The following is a 26,670-nucleotide window of genomic DNA, read 5'->3' as shown; positions in this document are numbered from 1 at the left end:
GGTGATCAAGTTCAGAGATTTTGCTGTGCATTGCAGGACCAGCATCTTTCTCATAAGCTTAAACGCGAAACCACAGATCCTGTCCGATCGCGTTATTTAATTTTCCATCAGTACTACCGCGATTAGATTGATTAAACTTGGCTAGAGCTTTTGAAACAACAGACCGTGCGATTGGATCAATAAAATTAAATAATTTGGGCCAAACTCACTTTATATTCCCCGCAGCCCTTTTTGACATTTTGATGAGTGGTTATAAATCCATTCATTTTTTCTCTCTCTCTCTTCAGTGCACAAAATCTGAGAAAAAAAACTTTCATAGCCAACGAAGAGGCAACGGAGGATGGAATTACATAGTCAAGATCTCTTTTATTATGTCTTGTTGAATCTTATTCTTGTGCGAATCTGTCAAAATGCTGCTTGTGAAGCCAACAAGGAGGTTTATGATGTGTGGAGAAATCTGTCAGTATTCTCATTCATCTCAGTTTTTGAATGAAAAGCACAATACTGCACTTTTACACCCTCTGCTGGCCATTATGTTTTTCCTCATAAAATCGTTGTCTCAAATCCCACTGATCTACCTAGAAAAATTTGGGGGGCATCATAGGTGCCTATACTCTTAAAAAAACACCGGAGGGTGGGGGTCGGAAGGAATGCAGGCTTAAAACAGTGAAAGTTATCTTCATTCGCCAAACATGTTCCAGTAAAAGACATCATGTGATCTTAGTAGAGGCATGTGACAACAGAGTAAAAGAGCCACATTCTCTGTTTCATCTCATTTCTAGTCCCCCCAGGCCATTAATCGTCCATGTTTTTTTTCCTTTATCATTGGGGGTTATTTTTAGAAATGCTCATCTGAACACTGTCGTGTCCGTGATCTTTAAATCCTCCTTATCAAATGAGATTCTAGCTCACATGTTACATTTCCATGACATAATCATCTGAGTAATACGCACTGCGATAAACGCACGTCACATAAATGAGAATGCATGATGCACTGCACTGTAATTGCATCCGAGATAGATGATGGTATCACAACAATTTAAAGGAATAGAAGACGCTTTCTGCAGGATTAAAAAAAAGTCAAGCAATCTACTTGTGCTGATGACTGCGAATGAGGACATGCATTATAACATGAATGAATCCACATGTATCAACAGCCGCAAATTACATTCCATAATCAGCAGACTTCGAAAAGAGCAGCACAAACCGACTGTGAAGTAATGAGACGCGCTAAATTGGCAGTTGTGCTGGAGATTTTGATGAGTTTTCCATAATTACACTGCTCCTTGAACAAAGCCTTAACTTTTCCTCCAGCAAATTACAAAATGTGTGGTGTGTACTAGCTATTCCCAAAAGGGCTATGCGTGCCTCAGGGGGTACCCGAGCAGGCCGGGGTCCTTGAAAAGACTTTAATTTTGCTTTAAAACAGACCTGCAAAACAGAAAAGTCAATAGATTCAATCGTATGCTTCTTCTGTTCCTTGCATGCAGCTGTGGGAAAAAAATGAAGCGAACACGCCAGTTGTGCCTTTAATCAGCATTTCTGCATGTATTGTGGCCATTTCAGTCCAGTGTCTGTTGAAACAACCTCAGGAATGACATAAAGTCATCCAACAGCAATGTGAAATGCATGGAAGTTGTAAAAAAGATCTGTCTTATTCCATAGTCATATATTTATATATTCAACCGATCCTACAAAAGACATGTAACACATTTGTAACGAGCCCTCCGTCATTTTAGCATAAGCATTTGTTCTCTTTGACTTAAGTGATTTGATTTATATGCCCAAATTAAGTGAAATGTACTGTGAAAAAAACCTGCTGTAACTGTAAAATCCACTAAAACAAAAATCCCTTTTCTCACTTTACATCTAGGCTATATGTAGTAACTACATCTTTCCTTTGTAGGGCAGTATAGATCTATAGGCTGACTATAATATATGCATTGTTTTCCCGGCTGAAGATGTCAGCGTGACTAAAGATCATTTGGTCACCCATCCAAATCACGAGACAGACAATCAACCTCAGGCCAAGCCACCGGAACCACTAAACGTTGCTCAGGCTGTTTAATTTTAAAGAGGCATAGATAAACACACACACACACACATTGTGTGTCTCTTATGTGTAACAAATCCGGTGGCTTTTATTAACTCCTTGTGAAATATTAAGTGTTAAAACTGGATGACATTTGGACAGGTATTGGGGTTGATACAATGCATTTCTGACAGTGGTGAATATGTGTATGTGAGAGAGAGAGCGAGAGAGGAAGTCAATGAGTTTGGAGAGAGCGCTGATGTGTGACAAGAGAATGCAGTTTTTATTATGGTGTAAAAAGGGCTTACGGCAGTGTAATGTACACTTTGGAATCACACACTGCCACAGTGCACATGCCTCGATCATTCTCGGTTATGCACACACTGGCACATTTGTTCCTTTGTGTTATTGAGAAAATCAATAGAAGATATTTTCATGATCAGGCTTTTCTAACTCCTTACCCTACCTCACACAAACTTAACATCCTTGGATTTATTTGATTTTGCTGATTTATGAGCTTGTTTAATAAGGAATGCACACAAGCTGTTTTTTTCCCATAAATTGATTTTGTTTGATTAAACATTTTTTTAAATTCGGCCCTCATAAACTGATACTCATCTAGCTGGCCTCAAGTCCTCAAATCTGGAATGTGTAAGTGACATCCCATGCTATCCACACAACTGAATCCCTTCAAAGTTTTTCTTTCACTGTAGCACAAGAGTGTGAGCACTTCATTCATGATTCATCATGCACCTTGTCGATGCAAAACTCATTTGTGAATTGTCTGCTAAATTAATTCGCAACAACAAACCATTAAACATGCAAGATAAATGACTATTATTAGCATATTTTGTCACCTGATTAATAGTAATCCAAGTAACATTTTATAGATCATCAATGCTTTGCAAAAGTCTGTGTCTGGGAGTGTTGGACATGAGGCTGAGCACATATAGCTCAGTTCGTCTTTTAATCTGTGGAGAAGTTTCCAATCTGTTCTCTCTCTAAAAGCGTTCAAATCAAGACAAGATGATGGAGTGCCGACTTCTGGAATGAAGTATTGCTGACACCGGTTAAGAGCTTGTCTTGGACAGATAAGGCTTTAGTTTTAAAGTGTGAGCAAATTAATAGGTTGGGCTTTACCTGTTAATAGCACGTAGACTATTAAACTGTCTGGGCTGCAAGATCAATTTATCAATTAATCATTACAATCTTCCAACACAATGAAAATACAGACAATGCGCAGCCAATCGGAATATAATGCACATGGAATTATTATATTTTCATAATCATTATCATGCTTAATCGTCTAATCTTTCAGAAAGAAGCTTTGCGTGCAGAACATCATCACCGCCATCAAACACAACATGAAGACATGACAATATAGTAATTAAAACAAAGGGAAAAAACATATACAGTGCCTTGCAAAAGTATTCATCCCCCTTCATTTTATTCGCATTTTGTTATGTTGCTGCCTTATCTTAAACTCCTTTAAATAATTTTTTTCTACACTCCATGCACAATAATGTCAAAACAAAAACAGATTTGTGACTTAGAACTTGCAAATGTATTAAAAAATAAAATAAGTACATTGCATAAGTATTCATACATACCTTTAACTCAGTAGATGGTTAAAGCACCTTTACAGACTCAAATCTTTTTGGGTATGATTCGACAAGCTTTACACATCTGCATTTGGCAATTTTCTGCCATTCTTCTCCTCAGATCCTCTCAAACTCTGTCAGGTTGGATGTAGATCATCAGTAGACAGACATTTTCAGGTTTCTACAGAGATGTTCAGTTGGATTCAAACCCAAGCTCTATCTGGGCCACTCAAGGACAAAGACAGAGTTGTCCATAAGCCACTCTTGCATTGTTTAAGTGAGTGCTTAGGATCATTGTCATGTTGGAGAATGAACCTTCTGCCCTGTCCGAGGTTCTGAATGTTCTGGGCTAGGTTTTCATGATCATTATCTCCGTATTTTGTGCCGTTGAGCTTTTCTTCTACTCTGACAAACGCCCCCACATCATGATGCTGTTTCCACCACACTTTACTGTTGAGACAGTAATGTACAGGTGTTGAGCAGTGCCTGGCTTTCTCCTGACATGATGCATGAAACTGAGATTCATCAGACCAGAGAATCTTGTTTCTGACAGTTTGAAAGATTCGTTACAAGGTACATTTTTGCATATTTCAAGTTTCCATGTGTCTTCACTGAGCAAAGGTTTGAGTCTGGCCACTAAGCCATAAAGCCCAGATTGGTGGAGTGTTGCAGTGATGTTTGTCCTTCTGTAAGTTTCTCCCATCTCCATATATGATCATGGAGCTCAACCAGAGTAATCATCAGCTTCTTGGTCACCGCTCTAACCAAGACCCTTCTCCATCGATGGCTCGGTTTGGACAGGAGGTCAGCTCAAGTAAGAGATCTGGTGGTTCCAAACCTCTTTCATTGAGGATAAATGGAGGCTACATGCTTCTGTGAACCTTCAATACAGCAGATTTTTTTTCAGAAGTCTTCCCCAGATCTGTGCCTTGATACAATCCTGTCTCAGAGCTCTACTGGCAGTTCTTTTGACCTCATGTCTTGGTTTTTACTTTGATAGGAATTTTCAGCTGTTGCACCTATTATTGAGAGGTATGTGCCGCTCCAAATCATACTTATTCGACTGAATTTGCCACAGGTTAACTCCACTCGAAGTGTAGAAACATCTACAAGCAAAACTAACGCTTCTGGGCTTAATTTCAAGTGTCCCAGAAAAGCTTATGAATACTTGTGCAATGTACTTATTTCAGTTTTTTAATTTTTTATAAATTTGCAAAGTTGTCACAAATCTGTTTTTTTTTGTCTTGTCATTATTGTTTTTTGTTATTGTTTTTTGTTTTTGTCATTGTCATTGCATGGAGTGTAGATTAATGTAATTTTTTTTATTTAAAGTAGTTTAAGATAAGGCAGCAACATAACAAAATGTGAATAAAATGAAGAGGGTTGAATACTTTTGCAAGGCACTGTACCATACACACATTTGTCAGGCTGTATGGTTTAACTGTAAAGTTCTTTGGGGAACCAAAAATGATTCTTCTATGGCATCACCGCGAAGAACCCCTTTGGGCACCTCTTTTAACAGTGTACAATAACAAAAACAAACAAATAACCTCCTGTAGCTAAAATGATAGATCATTTTGTTAGCAATGAAAAGATTCCCAGGATTCAAAGGGAATGCACCTTAACCAAAGTATCTGACAAATGTTAAATGCTAAATTACATCAAATAATTCCAAAATGACATTAAGAAATAACACATTATTGTCATGGATATTGTCATTGAAGAACAAAGATATCACATTGAAGCACATATCCTTTTTTTTGGATACTTATTTGTAGTGAAAGGAAGGGTGAGAGAAGGGTGGAGACACGCTGAATCTGTTCAAACAGCTGCTGTATTGGAGGAGACAGACGCACACCGTCCAGCTGCTGCTTTCGATACTTGAGTTTTCAAACGGTATTTCAAGACTAAATTTACAGAAAAACTTGATGAAAACGAGGCTGGCATCGAAAGGAAAGCATCGAAGGGAAAGCTTTACAGTTTCATCGGAAATGACAGCTGCGCGTAAAAACTTGCGTAATTGATCTCGAATTTACGCGGCAACTTTTCCTGTAGTTTCTTTTCGTGTTTCTTTTTTGCGCAGATCGATTTTAATCGTTCACCATGAACTCCACGGGCATTTTTTGCGACCCCGAACTTACCAAGTCGTCTAACTACTCGTGCGTAAACCGAACCATCCCGTCCTACAGCGTGATTGATGTCGCGTCTTTCATGCACATCTTCCCCACCGTCTACGGCATCCTGTGTTCAGTGGGAACGCTGGCCAACAGTTTGGTTATCTATGCTGTGGCCTCATGCAAGAAGAAGATGGTTTCTGACATTTACGTGTTGAACCTGGCCATCGCAGATCTGCTCTTCTTGTTGGTGATGCCCTTTAACATCCATCAGCTGGTCCTGGACATGCAGTGGGTCTTTGGGCACTTCATGTGCAAAGCTGTGGTTGTGGTGGACGTCAGTAGCCAGTTTACCACAGTTGGGATAGTAACTGTGCTCTGCATTGACAGGTGAGAGTTTTGCATGCTGCTGATAACAAAATTATAAAGTGTCATTATGCAAAGTAATCCTTAGGGTTTTGTGTCATTTGATGAATCTCATGAAACGCATTCTAAGCAAATTTCTTAAATGTCCCTTGCTGAACCAAAAATCCTTTACAGAAATTGTAAGGGATTTAAGGGGATTTCTTTAGGTTTTAATGGAAACTATGATATTTGTGGGTCCTTATAGATTATGTGTTGGGTTCTGTTGGTGGGATGTTATGTGGTGAATGAGAACCAATAAAACACCATTCAATCCTACTGGAATAAAGTCCAAAACACTATACATAAAATAATTTTGTAAAAAATGTATGACAAACAGCTGATTTTTCATTATGGTATCTGCAATGGAAACCCATTTCCACAGTTTTTTAGCATATGATGCTTATTTTTACAATCATTCTCATTTTGTGCATTGTTTGTTTTACAATGTGATCAAGCACATTCGATTCTCATAACTGTTTAGTTTTTTACTGCATTACAATCTTGAATTTATGCCAATTTAAATTAATTGTAGTAAAGGGCAACAAATACCACCATTAAATACTTTGCACGGTTCACATTACAGCAATGAGGATGAGATTACTTTTTGCAGCATTACATTAATGAGAACTGGAATGGAAATGTGGGCAATAATGTCACAAGGCAAAATATCTTGATGGTCTTCTAAATAGGCTTCATTTCCTTTAAGCTATTGAGTTCGAGTTAAATGTGACCTGAACACGTTTCATGAACATGTTTACAAGTACATCAAAGAACAGCATCAGAGATAAAAAGCACAGCGATTTTACCTGCATTTGTATTACAAAATACATATAATCTGAGATTAACAGAACCGAATTCTGTATTCTAATCAGCACCGCACATTTCTACTTAATGATTCCAAATTACAGCCCATCTGTAATCACCAATGTTAATCAAACTCTTCATCTAGATTTCCCACTGAAAACATGCAGAACGAATCAGTGTAATCCTCAAGGGTGTGATCCACACCGCGTGACCTTGAAAAAGTGTGCACTATGCATCGATCATCCCTGTATCATTAGGCTGCAGGACTGGAAAACAACAACAAACAATGTGTGACTAAAAAACTCCTCTTAAATTGATGAGACATAAAGGCACGATGTGTCACCACACACCTGGATGCAAAATGATCACATACAGACAAAGAGGGCAGAACGATCTTTGTTTTGTTTTGGGGAGCTTTGAGCATACAAGTCTTTTAGAAGGCCTATGATTGGATGGTAATGCATCGCTCCAACACGTTTTCATATAGTGTTATTGCTGTATTCCCAAAGGCCCCACTAAGAAAAGAGATTCTGATGCCTAGAGTTACTTAGATGAGGCATCTTAGCCGCACATTTTCATTATCTTTTGTTAAGGCATATAGTATTACATTCTGTTAAAGGGGGAAAGATAAAGTCACTTTTACTACTGAGAGCAATACATTATGCATGCAGCCACTCGCTACTGTTATTGCTGGCTGATGTTTTCTGTTCCCTTTATAAAGAATCACAATGGAAAATACAAAGACTACAATAACAATGCTACATTATAATGAGTGACACAGACATTATTGTAACTTGTGTATCTGTGCATAAAATGTAAAAATCTCTTGATTTTTGCACAAGATCTCTGGTTTTAATCTAGATGAATGAAGGAGCTTCTTTAGCAAGAGTTCTTATAAACTTTGCTGTTTGGTGACATGTAATTTGAAGTGTTTTCCAAGGCCAATATCGCTTTAGGACATTCAATGTTGAAGCCCTTTGTGCATCTTCGAAAGTTTCAGACTTTCTCAGACTTCAGACAAGTTTCAAAGTTGGAAAAATTAAAAAGATTACCCATTAATTCAGAAGGATAGAAAAAATACAAATTGACCCTAAATGACCGTACCCTCACAAAAAAGAAGTTTATTCAAGTACTTAAAGGGACAGTTTATCCAAAAATGAAAATTCCGTTATCACCCTCGAGTTGATCCAAATCTGTATACATTTCTTTGTTCTGATGAACACAGAGAAAGATATTTGGAAGAATGCTTGTAACCAAACAGTTGTTGGCCACCATTGACTGCCATAGTGGGAAAAATGACAATGGTAGTCAAAAGTGCCGCAGAACTGTTTGCTTTATTACAAGTACATTCTTCAAAATATTCAAAACATTCTTCTTTTGTGTTCAACAAAACAAAGACATTTATAAAGCAAATTTTCCTACTATGGTGGTCAATGGTTGCCAACAACTGTTTGGTTACAAGCATTCTTCCAAATATCTTTCTCTGTGTTCAACAATCACACAGTTTTCCATTTTAATTTCTCAAATACTTTAGTCAAAGTTGACACATACAGTAAGTGAGACATAACTGAGCTCTCCCTAAACGAAACAAGAGCTATGAAAAACAGCAACCTCTAAGCAAAACAAACTTCCACTATGATGACCTCACTTTGAATGCATGCTTTTAAATGTTATTTATTTTAAATTTCAGGTACGTTGCCATTGTACATCCCACATCTGAGAAGAGGACCATTCACTGGACCATCTTCATCATCATTATGGTGTGGGTGGGCAGTTTCCTTTTAAGCATCCCTGTCATGATATACGCTAAAGTGGTCTCCAAACAGCACATGGACATGTGTATGATTTACCTGGATGGGCCTAGTGATATGTACTGGTACACACTTTACCAATCCATGTTGGGTTTCATCGTTCCTCTCATAATCATCAGCACTTTCTACACGCTCACGTTGTACCACGTGTTTCGCTCCATCAAACGCGTCAAACGCAAGCAGTCGGTATGGGCCAAACGCGCCACCAAGACAGTTCTAATGGTAATCGCTTTGTTCCTTATCTGCTGGTCTCCCTACCACGTTATCCAGGTCATTAACCTCAGCATCAAGCAGCCCACCACCACATTCGTCTACGTGTACAACATCAGCATCTGTTTGAGTTACTCGCACAGCTGCATCAACCCCCTCATGCTGCTCGTCTTCGCCCAGAACTATCGCGATCGCCTCTGCCGTCGCAAAGAACTTCGTTCGCAGGTCACCACGTCCAAGACCACCATGAAAACCGACGGCGTATCGAGTGTCAGTCCGGACACCACTCATCGGTGCACTGCCATCTAACACCCACTCGACACTATGAAATGTGGAGGCCTGCCTTGCAATGCGCGCTCCACGAGTGTCAATCACACGCTAGACCGATTCTCTAAGGGGAAAGTGTGAAACAAGACGCCGCTGTTCTTTCACGAGGAATTGGAGTGAACAAACAGCGTGCGTGAAGCTGACAGATCACTGGACTGGGATTGGGGTTCGGGTCATGCTTTGGAAAACTGCCTGTAATGTCTTATTGTATTTATGGGTACTGTTGATATGTTGTTTAAAAAAAAGTTTTCTGGTACTTCGTGTTTGTTGGTGTATTTAGTATGTATTTTGTCAAATGTTAAAAGACCATATGAGTGAAGCATCAGACTTGTCTATGCTGATTTTCATATGAAATGTCTTCGTAATATAAAAAATAAGGGGTTTGTAAGATGTGAAAAGAGTTTATGAGTCTGAAAAAAAATCTGACCTAATCTTGTCCATTCTTGTCCATCTTATCCATTTGATACTCGTAATCGTTTTAGTATCTTTTGGCAAAAATACAGCAACAGCATTCCACTTTGAATTGGCAGGAACTTTCTTTAATGTGTAGATATTGGTGTATCTTTAAAGCAATGCTTCTCAACCAGGGGTCCGGGGCCCATTAGGGGGCTTTATAAAACTTTTTAAAATGACTTTAAATTATTTAATAATTAAAATGCTGTAAGCTATGAAAAAAATCAAGATATACAACTATGACGTGTACATCTATGCTCTCATTTTGTATTCTAATGCCAAATGTATTCTACACATTTTTAATACATTAGAATTTTTATACATCTTAAGCTACTGTTCAGTTCTATCTGCATCACAAAAAAAGGTCCCTCATGTACCGTAAGGGAGTCTTCTTCTATGCATCTTGGCAAACAACAAGTTGTTTCTCTTTTCAACAGCATTTATACCTCATACTTGAGACTCCAAAAAGTTTTTAAATATTTACCTTGACCTCACATAAAATCTTTACTATCGTGCATACATAGCTACTTGGCTTCAATCTTTCTCTGTTACACTCAGTGGTGGACAGTAACGAAGTAAATTTACCTGAGTACTGTACTTAAGTACACTATTTGAGTATCTGTACTTTACTTGAGTATTATTTTTTCTGAGTACTTGTACTTTAACTTCACTACATTTGAAAGACAAATATCATACTTTTTACTCTACTACATTTATAAAAAGGTCCAAAAGTAGAAAATGGTTTCTATGCAGCGGGGTTTCGTGTGTGCGCAATTTATCTGGCTTGCGATCTGCCAGGACCTTTTACTGTTGCCAAGAATTTCAGTTTTTCTAAGCTCGCGGTTTTCCGGCAAGCTTTGAATGGCCATTTGGCAGATTTTTTAAGGCAAATCTGGCAACTCTGGGATCTTCCCCGCTAAACTAATGTAAACGTAGGCGCTGCTACACCATTGATGGCTCTCTAAAAAGGCAAATAGAACAATAAAAGTCTAAAAGGCACATGTTAAAGTGTGGTGTAATCATCTGTGGGTTACGATCAGTCAAAGATCGTAGAAACATCGTCATGAAAATGATCGGCATAACGGCTAAACGGTAAATAAGCTTCACATACACCTTGAGCTACGCCTGCGTGTTAACTTCTGATCTGCTGCTGTATCATTTAAAGCGATTTGGAAAATGAATGATGTTTTTACTGAAGTAACTATAGTTGAAGTATTCCTGTTGAAATACAAACTATAGAACCCTGCCCAAAATACAACATAAAATGTAATGGATTTAATGGTTATAATGGGAATTGTTCTATGGATACTTGTTGTCTACTTGTATGTGATGGATTCTATTGATGGGATGGTAAATCCTATTGGAATAAAACCCAAAACACACTACAAAGAGGAATTTAATTAAAAATATCATTCTAATTCAAAAAACGCATTGTTTTTTTCAGCAGGGATTGTATTTGCAGTAAAACCACAGTATCAACATATTTACCATTTTCTATATATAGGAACCGTACTCCAATTAATAATCTTTAGTAAAACCACAGCAACTAAACATATAATGAACATAGTTCATTATACTAGCTATAGTTTATGTTTGTAGTTAAATTATGGTAATACAAATGGTAATAATCCAACAAACACATGGCTTCTACACTTTACTATTTACAAGAACCTTACTACTTACTGGTAAATTGCTGCTAAAACTGGTAAAGGGAATATACAAAATAAAAGAACACTGCTCATAAATACATATAGGCCTAGGGGGCTAATGAGGATAATTAGGCTAAATGATCATACAGGATTATATCTAAACTAAACATATATGTGCTAAACATATAAAGCTCTTAAAGGAGTTGCTCACTGCAAAATTTGCCCCCATTGACTTTCCATAGTAGGAATAAAAACTACTATGGAAAGTCAATGGGGGCAAATGTTGAAGTGAACTACTCCTTTAATACCACTGATACTGTGAGCTACTCGGTGTATTCAGTAGGTTGCTTCAGAGGCATAAGGTATACGACAATAAAACAATGCACAACTGACATAAAGGAAATTTACTTTTAATACTTGAGTACGTTTAAAAGCACGTACTTCTGTACTTTTACTTAAGTAAGAATCTGTCTTTACAACTTTTACTTGTAGTGGAGTAATATTTGACCAGTAGTATCTGTACTTTCACTCAAGTAAGGAAGTTGTGTACTTCGTCCACCTCTACACTGTTCTGACTTTTTTATTATATAGATGTGCAAAGACGTCCAGTGTGAAATTCCCCAAGTTTCTGTTTTGCTTCTCTATCCAAGAAGCCCCTGCGGCGATGCGAGAACAGATGCGCTCTCTGTTAACGTGTGACACTTCAACCATGTGTGACTAGTCACATTTCAGTCTTGCCACCCTCAATCAACACGTTATAAAGCCTGACAAACAAACAACCAACTGGGTATAAAAGTCAGTTTCTTCCCCATTTTCATGGAAAATATTTATTTTTTATCCTTTCTTGGTAGGGAAAGCAGACATAAATGAATGAGCTGCTGATTGTGTGAAATTGTCTTTAGAAACGTTTCCCTAAGATGATGTGCATGACATTGCAAGTTCATTTGTGATTCATGGAGAAGTACAATATATGTACAGAATGGTTTATTATTACTTTTTTAACACATACCCCTGATTCGGTGTGGAATGTCCTAAAGGCTTTGTCACTTGTGTATCTATGTACAGTACATCCAAATAAAGTCCAAACAATAAGCCACCTTTGATTATACAGTATAAATGTACTTCAAAATTCATTTCTGTCCTCTGTGAAATGCAATACATCTAGCAATTAAGAGTTAAAGGAACAGTTCACACAAAATGAAAATTTTGTCTTCATTTACTCACCCTCGAGTTGTCTCAAATTTGTATAAATGTCTTAGTTCTGATGAACACAGAGAAAGATATTTGGAAGAATATTTGGAAGTCATAAATGGCCAAGAACTGTTTGGTTACACGCATTTTTCCAAATACCTTTATTTATGCAGATTTGGAACAACTTGAGGGTGAGTAAACGTTGACAGAATTTTTCATTTTTGGATGAACTGTCCCTTTAAAGATTTGCCATGTTTCAAAGTTTACCTGTTCCTTAAAGATCTGCAATATAGATCTATATTTATCTCTGTACTAGCAAGTATGAAACACTTTTATAATAAACAATGCTGCTTTGATGTCTTTTATTGTATAGAAAAGCTCTAATCTTGTTCCCCACAAAAGAAATAAAACCACACAGTCTGTAACTTCATGAAAATGAGTAAATGAAAAAATGTATATATAACTGCACCATATCACCATATACTGTACAACTACTAAGTTAATTTTTTTTTCTGTTACTGTCCGATATTTCTATTCGTAGACAGTAAAATTGTCTGTTTCTTCTTGCTCAGACATAATTCCTCTCATCTTGTTCTTAACTGCAATTTTGCTGTAATCTGTTCATTTTGTAATTGCTTTCGACTGTAATGTAAAGTGCCTCAGAGCAATGGAATAAAATAACAACGTCGGATAAGTCATCTTTCAGCCTATGGCCTACATTTGAAATTATATTTGACAACCCTTAATGTCTGTTAACTGTGCTACTGTCACACATGGCGGACATTTCATGATGATAAGGACAGCCTATTTCATAAACCTCATTATATCCCATAATTGCTCTGTATAATCATGTAACGGCCATTTGACAGCATTAGGTGTACCCTACATTGTAAACATTCTTCTCTCTTTGCTTTCCATATTTCAAGAAGATAATGTCTCATAAGGACCTTTTACACCTCATGAAAAGATGCTTTCATGAGGTGTAAAAGGTCCTCGGTCGAACATATTCAAACATCATTGAAATCGTATGGCAAGTTTGGGAATGAAATAGCTTTTCACCTCCTTAATGTTTTGACTGGGGGCTTTTCTAAAGGATGGCCCTTTTCATTTTTAAGTCGCATTGGGTCAATGGATAAATGTGGTCTGATGGCACAAAGCTTAAGAGAGTTAACCTTTAAAGAACTAATTGTAGTCGATAAAAAGCTTTATGAGCCCAATATTTCATAAAAATTTATTACAGATCATATCAGTACAGGGATTATTCGCAGTGATGGTAATTTAAAAAAAAAAACACATATAATCAGTGTAACTGCTTCATTAAAAACCACAACAGGCTGAGCTTTGACCCCATCCATGTTATATCCTTTACGGTCTAATGGAATTAGGTTATATAGCCTGTGGTCTTTTGTGGTCTAATGGAATTAGGGAACAATCTCAAAGATTTATATACGATTACCATGATACTGAAGTGCATTCATGTCTTTAGAAATGGAAGTTGTGCTTTCGTGATGTTCCGTTTCAGTCCTTTGCAGAATCACTATCAAAAACAATATATCAACTGGATCGAACAAAAACAGCTACTACATTATTCGCTTCATCTCTCAAAGAGCGTAAATATTACACTGGTTTATGAGTGATTTTTAGTATTGGATAAAGCCGGCCAATGGCGGCCTTCTGTATCCTGTTTATTCTTTCAGGGCTGAAGTGAACCAACTCAGACACACACAACGCCGTCCAAACATTCTATCAAATATCCAAACTTCGTAATGAGGAACATTGGGTTTAAAATTTCTAACTACTGGCCTGGTGATAAAGACGAAAAAAGCCAAACAAAGATTCCCTTTTGCGTTGAGTCCTTGCGCAATCCAACCGCAAAAAGCCTACAGGGTATCATCACCAAATGAGAGCGATATTTTACATGCCTTCCTTGGCTGTTCTTTAGAGATCTCTGTTCGAGAGAATGGGTTTGATAAATAGATTTCTTAAAAATGATAGATGTGATGAAATTGTGATAAACAAAAAGAAATCCCATGAAGCGCTCACATCCTCAAAGCAAAATGAGAGGAGGATAAAAGGCAAACAAAAAAGGAGAAACAGGCCTTTCTAGCACAGTCTCAGGTGAAAAGAATCTCAACAATTACTGCAAGGTCACATGCAACACAGCAATGTCATATTCAAAGGTTCTTGGGTAGACTAATTGAGGGGTAGTGTTGTGACCTATTCTTGGCACATTAATCATGTTTCAGTGAATTTTTATTTAATCACTTGCTAAACGAAATGTTGCTCCCCCAAGGGCGGTAATGACGAATTTATGTCTTTAATGTTAGATGCTAATGCTCTTTGAATGATATGAGGCTGGGCAGAAGTGCAGTGGCTGAGAAATGGACATCAACCGACAAGAGTACAGTACATCAATTACAGAATAAATCCGCGGTCACACTTGATTTGTCGTTCCATTGACTTCCATTCATGCGAATGCGTCAGACTGAAAACGCAAGCCCGTCCGAAGATATTTTGCATTTCGCTGCGATGAAAAGTTCAAGTTTGGTGAACTCTGACCTGCGAATTCGCATCACATGAGTGCGTGAGACCAATAGAAGATCAAAACGTCACACTGTGACCTCTAGGTACAGAAATAAAAAAATGGAGGAATCGCTCCCGCCCATTTTCGTACCACTGTCCGAAAGAATTTCGCTTGCTCAAAGTCTTATCTGACCGCGGCATTATTTCTGTTTTGATCTTCTATTGGTCTCACACACTCACATGATGAGAATTCGCAGGTCAAAGTTCACCAATTGAACTTTGCTACGCAGCGAAATATCTTCGGACGGGCTCGGTTTCTGATCCGTCACATTCCCGGCTTAAGGGGCGATTCACATTTTGAGTCTTTTGCGCGCGCAAGTTTGTTATTTAAATTTAGACAAGCTGCAAGCGCGCGCAAATAGGGAGCGACAAGGTCACGGCGCGCATACGGCGCATCGAGAATATTTCCATTTTTCAGAGTGCCTCGCATGCACCGCGGGTCATTTGTCAAGAGTAAGCGGTGCGGCTCGCGTTTTCCATGTAGTTTTAGACGCTAAATGTAAATTGCCCCTAAGAATATTCTGCTTAAAAAATATGAGGATAATAAAATGAAAACAGACCATGATATGAAATTACAGATGGTTGGTTTAATCCAGGAGTGCAACAACTAGTCGATAATGTAAATTCATAATTCATTAATACATGTTATTCCAAAATAAAAGTCTCTGATTGGAATCTTTAAAAAATGCAAAAAAAGTTAAGAATCAAAGAATCTTCCCAGGTGGATATGTGATACCTTTAAAATTCAACAGGCTTCTACAAAAGACTAAAATATAGTCATCATTTACTCACCCAAAAGTTGTTCCAAATCTCTATAAATTTCTTGGTTCTGATGAACACATAGAAAGATATTTTGAAGAATGCTTGTAACCTAACAGTTCTTGGCCACCATCAACTACCATAGTAGGTAAACATTACAATGGTAGTCAAAAGTGGCCCAGAACCATTTGCTTTCCTACATTCTTCAAAATATCTTATGTGTTTAATATAAAATTGTGTTTAATATAAAATTGGCAAAGGAGAGAGAGAGAGAGAGAGAGAGAGAGAGAGAGAGAGAGAGAGATGACTAAGACAGACATAGACTGAATCTCTTCATACCTCTCAGCGCCACAAGTCCTCCAACTCATACGACCACATTGGTCGTTTTCAACTTTTCCCAAATACGACCTAGTGGAGCATTTCTTAAAATAGCGCTGTGATAAAACAGGTCAAAGAAAAATTTACGTACCGAGAGCCAGAATCCCGCAGAGATGAGCAGCGTGTGTAATAATGAATAAACACGGCCCTCTGACCGAAGCCGTGAGTTTCTTTCCCCAGCACCGAGCTACTCTTAAATCTTTACCTAAAACAACCCGACTGGTCTCTTGTGGTGATTATCAGATTCAATTGCAAATGTCCTGCTGGAATTTCCTCGCTTGAGTGCATGTGACTGTCTGAGACACACATTAGCAGGCAACGTGTAAGCGGGGGGTCAATTTGGACATGCTCGAGCTCATGGTCGCCTGAAAACCAGTAGGCACCAATCTTTACAAATTCAAGCTCCAGCTTTTATAACAAAAAATAGGACAGAGAAACTAAAATCAATCCAGTAATTCACAACATATTGCTGACAAGTGGCATTTAGACCAATTTAGTTGTCAAATACTGGTGCAGAATTTTTAAGCAAAGCTATTGAAAGGTCAGAAAGAAAAAAGTCACTGAAATTCCATGAAGCAGAGAGCGTAAGGACCTACATCTCTCTAGCAAGAAGACCTTCTCCTCTGAAACAATTGAAAGACCACTAATACATGAAAACCTATTTTATCTCATTATGGATCCTGTTCTTACCTCGCATGATACCACGACCTTCAGAGTGAAATTTGCCATCACTGATAAAGTGAGCCAATTTCATTATTCAATTTATATCAACTTCTTCATTTAGTTACGAGGCTGTTGAGCTCGTACATAAAATGACCCTTTAAATCATTTTTTAAATCATGAATTTACAATCCCTGTTGAAAGACCACGGGTGTGTTTTGAATGCTGGTCCCTGAAGAATCCTGCTGGTTTTGTTTTCTTCTGTTCATGCTATAAACCCATAAACCAACAAGCGGTCTGTTGAAACGTTTCACACAACATGAACACATTATTTAACCAGCTTTACCAGCAGGAACCCGCTGTTTCACTTACTGCGGTGTGCTGGGTTAAGCTCTATTGACAACACTTCTAAGGTTTCCTTAGCCTGTTTATTTATATAAATAGAAAAACAGAAAATAAATAATTATATAAATGTTGATGTTATTGCAGATCTTCCATAAGATAAACATTAGCCCTAATAAGTGTAAAAATAATCGTGCATGGTAATCTAGCTGAAGTGTTTATTTTGTGGTCAAGTGTATGAAATTAAGCGGCATCTAGTGGTAAGGTTGCGAATTACAACCAACGGCTCCACCTCTCCCCCCTCCCATTCGAAGCACTACGGTGGCTGACACAGGAATAAGATGTATGTATGACGGTGTATGTAGATAGAAACAGCTCATTCTAAGGTAATAAAAATATAACGCTTCATTTTGTAATGTCTTTATACACCTCTGAAGACGTAGTCATGTTTATTATATTGCATTTCTGTCAGTAGATCCTCCAAAAAAATGTAATGTGTCCTGTAATGTGTCTTTGTCTATAGGGCAAGACTAAATACATGCTGTTTTGAAGGTACAGCAACAAGATTTTATTCATCATTTACTCATCCTCATGTCATTACAAACCTGTGTGACTTTCGTACTTATGCAAAACACAAAAGATATTGTTAAGAACGCTGATAAGCAAACAACATTGGACCCCATTGACATCCACTATATGAAGACAAAACCCCTGAGACATTTCTCAAAATATCTTCTTTTGTGTTCCATGTTTTGAATGACATGAGGGTGAATTAATAATGACAGAATTTAGATTTTTGGGTAAACTATCCTTTCAAATGTTATTTTAAACCCTCTAGAATGCCTATTAACTATTTTGTTATTGGTTTAACTTGCACATTCATGTCACATTCAGTGGACCAGCATGAGACCGGGCATTAAAACAACCAAGGAATAAGGACTTCCTGACAGTCCACGACATTTCATTACAATAGTTAAAATGCACATCATTTGATTTCCTGACCCACAGCATATACTTCTCAAGGCTTGTGCCTCCAAAACTTTTTTGTATCATTAATGCCGCGTACATTTTTCTGTCTAGACAGTTTGCTGATACTCCTTGCGCGTTGCACTCAGCACACTGTTGAATGTGGATGTTTACCATGATTCCAACTGTCAGGCGAAGTACAAAAAGATAATACCCACTTTCACCCCCTCGTTGACTATCAACAGACTCCAGAATGAAAGGCAGATTAAATATGAGGCTGGATCTTGAATTGCCACACTGCAACTTGAATCTTTCACTGTTCAAAGGTCTATCTCACTTCCCATCTTCTAGTATGTTTTTGAAGAAAGTTCGTGTAATCGGTGCAGTCAGGCAGAACGTTTTCGGTGTTTAAAAACCCTTTCCAGCTTCCGAGGTCCAATCTGATGCCTTACTTAAAGTTCAGCTAAGATCGGCCGCAGATCAAAACAACTGGATGTTCATTTGCTTGGCTAAATGTGTATTTGTCACAAGATGCTCTGTATCCTTATTACTGCATTCCTCAAAGTATTCAAAAGATGAGAGCGTCGAAAAACAAGCCAATATAGATGTCATTTAGTCAGGATTCCCATTGCCAAGTATTTCATTATGTTCCCTCAATAATAGCTCAACTCCATCACCGTAAAAAGCATATCTTGGTAAAAACGAACAAAACAGGGTTTTTACATGGACATTTAATGATTTGCCAAAATGTTCTTGTACATGAGATTGGCATTGTGCCTAATTTGAAAACTTGGAGAACAGAAGTGCATTAGTTAACAAGCTGCTGCGGTGAATTAGGAAAAATATGTGAGGGCGGCCAAACTTGCGTTTATCAAAAAAACTGGCCTTTCCGTGAACCGTGAACCGTGAGCCATGGCCAAATAAACATGTGCAGACAGTACACAGTGTTATCTAAACAAAACACCATCACAGTATCACACAGGGCACTAAAACAATGCTGGACACTTTAACTACACGCAATAAAATGTAAAAATAAAATAGAAAATAAAATAATAATAATAAAATAACAAAACAACAATCAGAAATCTCTATTCGTAACTATTTTACGAGGTGGCTATTGGTAAAAATTTGTAAGATCTTATTTGTATGTTTTAATTGCTCCCTCCCATTTTCATACCACCGTCCGAACGAATTTTGCATGCTCAACGTCAAGTCTGACTGCGGCATCACTGTCAGATGCCACTAAAAGCTCCACATTGCTCCTTTAAATACTGTGTTGTTGACAAGCACTTTTTAATACTTTTTATTGGTTAGATTAGATATTTGCTAAACTCACTGACAAACATAAAGGGTGACTAAAAATAATTATTTATGACAAAAAAAATAAAAATCATGAAATAAGATGTGAGGTTTCAGAAGGACAGCAGTGACATATATGTATATACAGTATACTGTATATTCATACTTTTTTTACCATAGTCCCAACACGTTACTTTAGTGGTTGGCACAGAACAGAGCTGAACACTTTAGTGTGCTAAAAGAGAGGAACCGATAAATAAGTGAAATCACATTGCATTCTGTTTCACAGGTGTGCTGTAAAAATTTAGAGGGCGGTAATGCTAAAGGCATCCATATAAAACAGACATAACATTAAACGTGATAGATGCGAACAATGAGCCAACGTGCGTAACATTACACGTGAAAATATTTCAGCGGCAATAAAAGCGTATGATAAAAGAGGTGTAATTAAGTCAAGAGAGCAACACTTAACTGAGAGGGAACTTTTGATGGGAGCGCTGAATCAAAACCCCTCAGTTTACCAAAGATCATAAAACAGATATTACGCATACAGCTCCAGCAATCAAGGTCAATTCATGTCTTGAATTGCTTAAGTTTTGTATCTCACATCTGAACACATAGTTGAGAATTTCTGCTTTATTGGATGGGCGTTTCTACAAATTAAAACTTCTAAGGAAGTTATTGTTTGATTATAACTATGCATCAATAGGCTCTTGTATCATTCTGTGAAGCATCGTCGCCCTATTGAAGAATATGTTAAGAGCAGTAAACTCTTAATCACATTAACTAATCTTCCCATTAATTGAACGTCACTCTGATTCAATTGATTAAAACTTCCCGGCAGCCACTAGAAATCCAATTGAATTACCCGATCATCCAATAAATCCATTACGAGCAATAAATGCCAGAACCTTACGTTGCATGGAGGCATTTTGCACTTCAACCAGCCCTGGGACAGGAGGATGGGACGTTTGGACAGCAAAACACTAGAATACTGTGAAAAGTGTGGGCGATACAAATCAACTGGGGATCATTTGCAGGACAACACAGGGAGCCAGAGAAAGAAATTGTATGCTTCATGGTTCAAAAATCTTCTCCACCCTCCATAGGAGAGACCTTTTCTCATCTTATCTAGTCATATAAATCCTGCAAGGATGAAAGGATTCTTCCCCGTACCAGCACATCTACCTCACTAGAACATTAAGTATCCTCTTAAATGTCACCCCGTGTCAGAGTAACCAGTTTAATTTTCTTCTTGCATTCTCACATACTAAGTGTGACTCATTTCATTTTTCAAAGGGAATAAAGATAAAACTTTCAATTGGTCAAAACATGCACGCATGTTCTTCTCATTAGCATTCAGAAAAGTGGCCTTGCCAAACAGAGCATTAAATATAACCTGCTGTGCTTTTCTTAGATGGATTGCTATAAAGCAGTGCCAAAAATCCAAACGCTCTGCTTTTCCCCTTCTGGGCGGATACAGAGCTAAAAGAGTTTCTCACATAGCAACCACATGAAACGGCAAGGAGCTAAGCGCTGCCATGTGATGGCCGCCTTTCTGCAGTCAAATGACGCAGGTTTGACGACATCAATGGCTGAATAGAAGCTTTTGAAAACTAAGCAAAGGTGGCTCATGCGGCCGGAAAACAAAATCAATAGTTTCTCTGGCATGACAGCATTTACAGTCTCACTTAACAGACTCACGAGCTGGTGTAACAGACACACTTCTGGGTCTTTAGATTGCAGTACATTGTTTTAATCAGTTCAGTTACAGAAATAAAATATTTAAGGATGCAAAGCCATTTTCACATGCCCTTATGAAAATTAACCATACATTAGTTTAACTGCAGATACTGGTTTATTTGTAGTAAAACCAGAGTAAATTTACCATATAACTACTTTAGGTTTCACAATAAGCAGTGGTGTTTGCACTGCAATTTGCAATTCGCACACAAGGTTACTTCCCTTTTACTATAATAAAACCATGGTTAATTTTCCTAGAACTACTAAAATGAAAAATCTGCTAACAAACTACCTAGTTCTTTATTGACATTATGTTACAGGAAAAAAAAGACATGTTTAGTAGTAAACTAAACCCCAAACCATACCATTGCTGATAAAAGAAAAATATAATGCATGCGTATTTAGATATTTAAATATCTAAATGTTGTACATAACAACGATAAAAAGACAATCGGATCATTTAAAGCAGTGGTTCTCAGACAGAGGTATGCAAACTTGCATAAAAAAAGACTGAAGGGGCTTATTTCGCGATAACAGCCAGCTGCTTGTACATTATCCCGCTTATTACATGACAACTTCCCACATGAGAAAAAACTGCACATGAAATGTGAATTTGAAATATTTTATTAGCTCATTTTTACCAAATGCCGACCTTCCGCAGGGAAAAGCCGCTTACTTTCGGTTTTAATGTAAGAAACGATGTTCAAACGTCACTAACAGGCAATTTGGTTTAATCATTTATAAATATAATGTCATATAGGTTATTAAAAGACAAATTTATATTTAAATTGTCAAAAAAAAACTGTCAAAAGGATTTGCTGCATCCAGATTAAAATGTGTTATTAGTTTTGAGATGAGCCGTGTAATAAATTTAAATAACATTCAAACATAGCTCATGTATTTATGTTTGTCAAGTGTAATAACAACAAAACGCTATCAACAATGCAAAATAAGCGGTTGATCAAACTAGCCAATGTCTTTTGCCATAAAGCATCAAAGTGCATCATATTCGGCATATATTAGCTGGATTCGCTTCATTCTCTGTCGCACCTGCACCCCGTTTCTGGATACGCACAATATATCGTGTGCGCGTTCTGTAGTTTTGGAGCATGTGAATCGTTCTTCCGCATCTGTCGATCCCACAATCCACCTCGAGAGCTCAACGCAACACTTAGCTTCCGCCAAAGTTTTCAATGTTGATCGCCCTTGCTTTAAACGCGCCAGTAACACAATTTAAGACTCCAAATATTCAAATACAAACAGACAAATACTTTCTGTTAGTGAAAATATTTTAATAATAAATGTACATTTTACACAAAATTAACTGTTGTTTTTTACACATTTATTTTGGTAGGCTATATCCAACTACTGTATATACCACCATATAATGCAATGTGTATACACGATTGAAGGTTCAAAAACGCTGTATTTTCCACATACCGTGCATGTTTGTATCTCCTCTTTGCCCCGCCTCTCTGAAACGCGCAGATTTTTTACAAAGATCATGGCTCTGAAAAGCGAGGTGTGCTATGATTGGCCAGTTAACCAGTGCGTAGTGATTGGTCAAATACTGCAAGCGTGTGACGGAAATGTAACGCTTCTTACCATATTTGGAACATCAGGTTCCCAAGCAATTGTACTGACAGGTACGCCCACCTTACTTGCGTATACTGTCATGGTCCTGCCTTCTTGTTCATGATTTTCTAGTCGTGTGGCAGGATCGTGACAGATCCCTTATGTTTAGTGTGAGAAAGTCATGGGGTGTTTACCATTGACACTCTATGTGCTTTCTCGTGTCTCGTCATTGGCCCCGCCCCTCTCATTTCCTGTATTGTTTCCCTGCCGTGTTTCATTACCCTCACCTGCCCTGTGTTATTATCCCTCGTTTGTATTCCCCTTTAAATAGTCCTCATGTTTCATTGTCTGGTGCTCATGCATTGTATTTGATGTGTTGTTATACGTGTTGTGCTCTCCATTGGATTACCTTACCTGTTTTTTGAGACGTTGTGTCGTGTTTAGTTTTAGTCTATCCTTGTCCTGCTGTTTTGTGTTCCCCTCGTGGAAAGTTTTTGGTTTCAGTTTATATGTACATTAGTCTTGTCCTCATTACCCCCTCGTGGGTGTTTTGTTTTGTCTTGTATTAAAGTCTACCCCTTCATTGCCGCTGCCTGCGCTTGGGTTCTTCCGCCACGTCACACGATCGTGACAGAATGCACGAGCCACAACGAACCCAGCAGGCAGCTCCGATGGATGGCACGGCGTCGTCCTCATGGACCAGCCAAGCCCACTTGCTGCTAGGGTTCCGTCAGGGGAATTACGGGAACCGGGAGTTCACCAGCGCATGTTCGCCTCACACCGCCGGAGAAGAGGCTGCTGGCTCCCCTAGGGTTTGCGGACATGGTCAGGTACGTGGCCAACCGGGACGATCCCGGGGGTGAGGTTCCACTCGGAACTTCCGCCCCACGGTCGATCGCTCTGGAGGGCCTCGTCTTGGCTGCCGCTGCCCGGGGGGACTCAGTACCCTCTGGCTTGAGCTCCACGGTCCCCGGTCCTCCTGGCGGCACCCGTGGCAAGTGGGGGAGGAGAGACTCGGGGATGACGTCTGTGGACTCCTCCGACCCTGAACTCCCTCTGTCCTCCACAGGCCTGGCTAAGTCGGCCACGGGCCCGATCGACCAGAGGAGGAGGGAGAAGCGTCATGGAGTGGCATCCCAGCCGGTGCAGCAGCCGGCATCCAGTCCGGTGATCCAGCCGGCGTCCCAGCCGGTGATCCAGCCGGCGTCCCAGCTGGTGCAGCCGGTGTCCAGTCCGGAGCAGCCAGTGTCTCCGCCGGCATCCAGCCCGGTGCAGCCGGGATCCAGTCCGGTGCAACCGGCGTCCAGTCCGGTGCAGCCAGCTTCCAGTCCGGTGCAGCCGGCATCCAGTCCGGTACAGCAGCCGGTGTCCAGTCCGGTGCAGCCGGTTATACTTTAATTTTTGCAATTTACGTGTCTAATACATGCATGGGCAACTTATAACACACCAAAGACATAGAAAAACACCCATTCGCGCCATTATCTCTTTAAAATCATATAGGCCCATGTTTCACAGACACGGCTTAGCTTAAACCAGGACTATGCCTTAGTTGAATTAAGATATTTTATGTTTAAAAAATGCTTGAGAAGAATACATTACTGGTGTGCATCTTGAGAACAATGGCACTGATAAATTTTAACATATTTCTGGGCAAGTTGTATTGAGTTAAGACAGGTCACTCATTCATTTTAGTCTGGGACTAGCCTTAATCCTTGTCTGTGAAACCGGGCCATAATCTATCATTGCATAAGAACACATTTTAAACTCTGATGCTCCTAATCTCATTTAGATGTTGAGACTTTCACCTGGATTTAAGATATATTATACATGTGAATCTAGAAAGAGGGGTCTGATCCATTATTGTTTGTCAATTACACCACAATAAAATAGGATCCAAGCAAATGCATTTAAATGTAATTCTGCGAAAAATTAAGTTTCTGTAGTTTCATCATTTTCATCAGTTTATCTGTCAAATGAAGGTTGTCAAATGCGTTCCTGCGTCTGTCTCCATACATTGTCTTCACTGAACCAAAAACTTAGACATGACATGTTCTATATTAAATGTCTAGCAGCTCTTATAAAACCATATTTTGAGAACAGACAGAAGAAGCGTTAAAAGTCTTGTGAATTGAATGTCTGCGGTGCGTAACGCTCACTTTCACATCAATAAATGTAAGAGTAAAAGACTGTTTTGATGACACAGAACAAATAAAAGCATTTGCTCCTAATTTCATCCAATACAGATGCCATCACTGCTAAAATCTTGGCTTCAAGAAAAGTTGCAAGTCAAACTAGCAATCGATAACATTGTGTCTTTGAGAATATATAAAAGTGGATTCAGAATGAGTCACTGTAAAAATGTCCAGCGTAGTGAAATTGAGACACGGGTCGTTTCAGGGAGCAATATCATTTTTTTTAAGGTTAGACCAGCACAATAGTTTGTACCAGGGACATCTTGAAATCCCATCGAAATGTCACATACCAGTTTTGAGGCTTTCAGTAATCCAGTCGGGGTTCAGTCATATGTTGAAAGGGCACAGGGCAGATGAAAGCAGATCAGAAGCTTGCCGGAAAAGAAAAGCTACAAGGAATCTGCCTGCCCTCAGGTAACGCTGTGATGCACCTCGAATCTGCTGATTTGATCGGAAACATCCTCTCTGGAAAATATCAAATACAGGGCTTTCTATGAGAATTCAATATTTCATCATTATTTGATTAACTCGTAATTGGTGGAACATGTAAGATAAGCAGTATCCAATTGTGGCAGTTTATCTAAACGGTTGTGGCTTTGGTCTTTATAATGTCAATGGGCCGATTGGCAGCATGCACAGATTGACAGCACCTTTAATACAGAACTTTAAAAGACCATTAAGCACACTAGCCAGTTAAGCACACTAGCAACTAACTAAAAAGTATCACCCATTCAAGTACAAGTGAAATAAACACAAAAAAATCTCAAATAATAGCTGGCAGATGGTGTGCATGTTATTTAATGCTGCATGCGCAGAGAATTCATGTCAAAGAGCGAATACGTACATTAAAGCATCTGGTTAATGGCGCTCATGCAGTGATTTTGGTTTTGCTGTGTTAGCATTACACAATATTGGACAAAAGAAAGACAGCAACAGGATAATACATTCAATTATCCCTCAATATGCATTAAAAGGATAGTTCACCCAAAAATGACAATTCTGTCATCATTTACTCACCCTCAGATTGTTCCAAACCTGTATGAATTTCTTTGTTCAGCTAAACATGAAGAAAGATATTTGTAAGAATGTCAGTAACCAGGCAGATCTCATCCCTATTTACTGCTATAGTAGGGAAAATAAATACCATGGGAGTCAATGGGGGATGAGATCTTTTAGGCTACTGACATTCTTCCAAATATCTTTCTTTGTTTAGCAGAACAACGAAATGTATAAAGGTTTGCAACAACTTAAGGGTGAGTAATTGATGAGAGCGTTTCCACTTTTGGATAAACTATCCCTTTAAGGGAATTGCTGCAGTTACAAATTATCAATCTTTGTCGCCATCTAGTGGCCGCAAATAAAATCTGGTAAACACCTGCTGTCATTTTTTTACTCTTCTGTACTTCCAATGACATGTTGTCAAAAAGCCAAAAAATAAAGTATAAATGATCTTATATATACAAATTTGCATTATTTCATAATTCAATTTTTACATTTCTTTAAAAAAAATCTGGGGTGAATGTACAATTTTATGAGGTTGAAATCTAATTCACATATTTAGATGAATAACGCAAGC

At 38.4% G+C, this 26,670-nt stretch overlaps 1 protein-coding gene across 1 annotated transcript; it reads left to right on the top strand.

Moving 5' to 3' along the window:
- The first annotated feature begins 4,229 nt into the window (after positions 1–4,229).
- Positions 4,230–13,280, top strand: LOC130563836 (melanin-concentrating hormone receptor 1). Its single transcript, XM_057349620.1, has 3 exons — positions 4,230–4,665; positions 5,412–6,137; positions 8,647–13,280. Exons 2-3 carry the CDS (start codon positions 5,737–5,739, stop codon positions 9,284–9,286), a joined length of 1,041 nt encoding a protein of 346 aa, XP_057205603.1. The 5' UTR covers positions 4,230–4,665; positions 5,412–5,736; the 3' UTR covers positions 9,287–13,280.
- The last annotated feature ends 13,390 nt before the right edge of the window (positions 13,281–26,670 follow it).

Source organism: Triplophysa rosa, linkage group LG13 (genome assembly GCF_024868665.1).
Source record: "Triplophysa rosa linkage group LG13, Trosa_1v2, whole genome shotgun sequence".
In the NCBI taxonomy this organism is placed as follows: Eukaryota; Metazoa; Chordata; class Actinopteri; order Cypriniformes; family Nemacheilidae; genus Triplophysa; species Triplophysa rosa.
The sequence above is the reverse complement of the archived record's forward strand: the minus strand, read 5'-3'. Positions and strand labels throughout refer to the sequence as shown.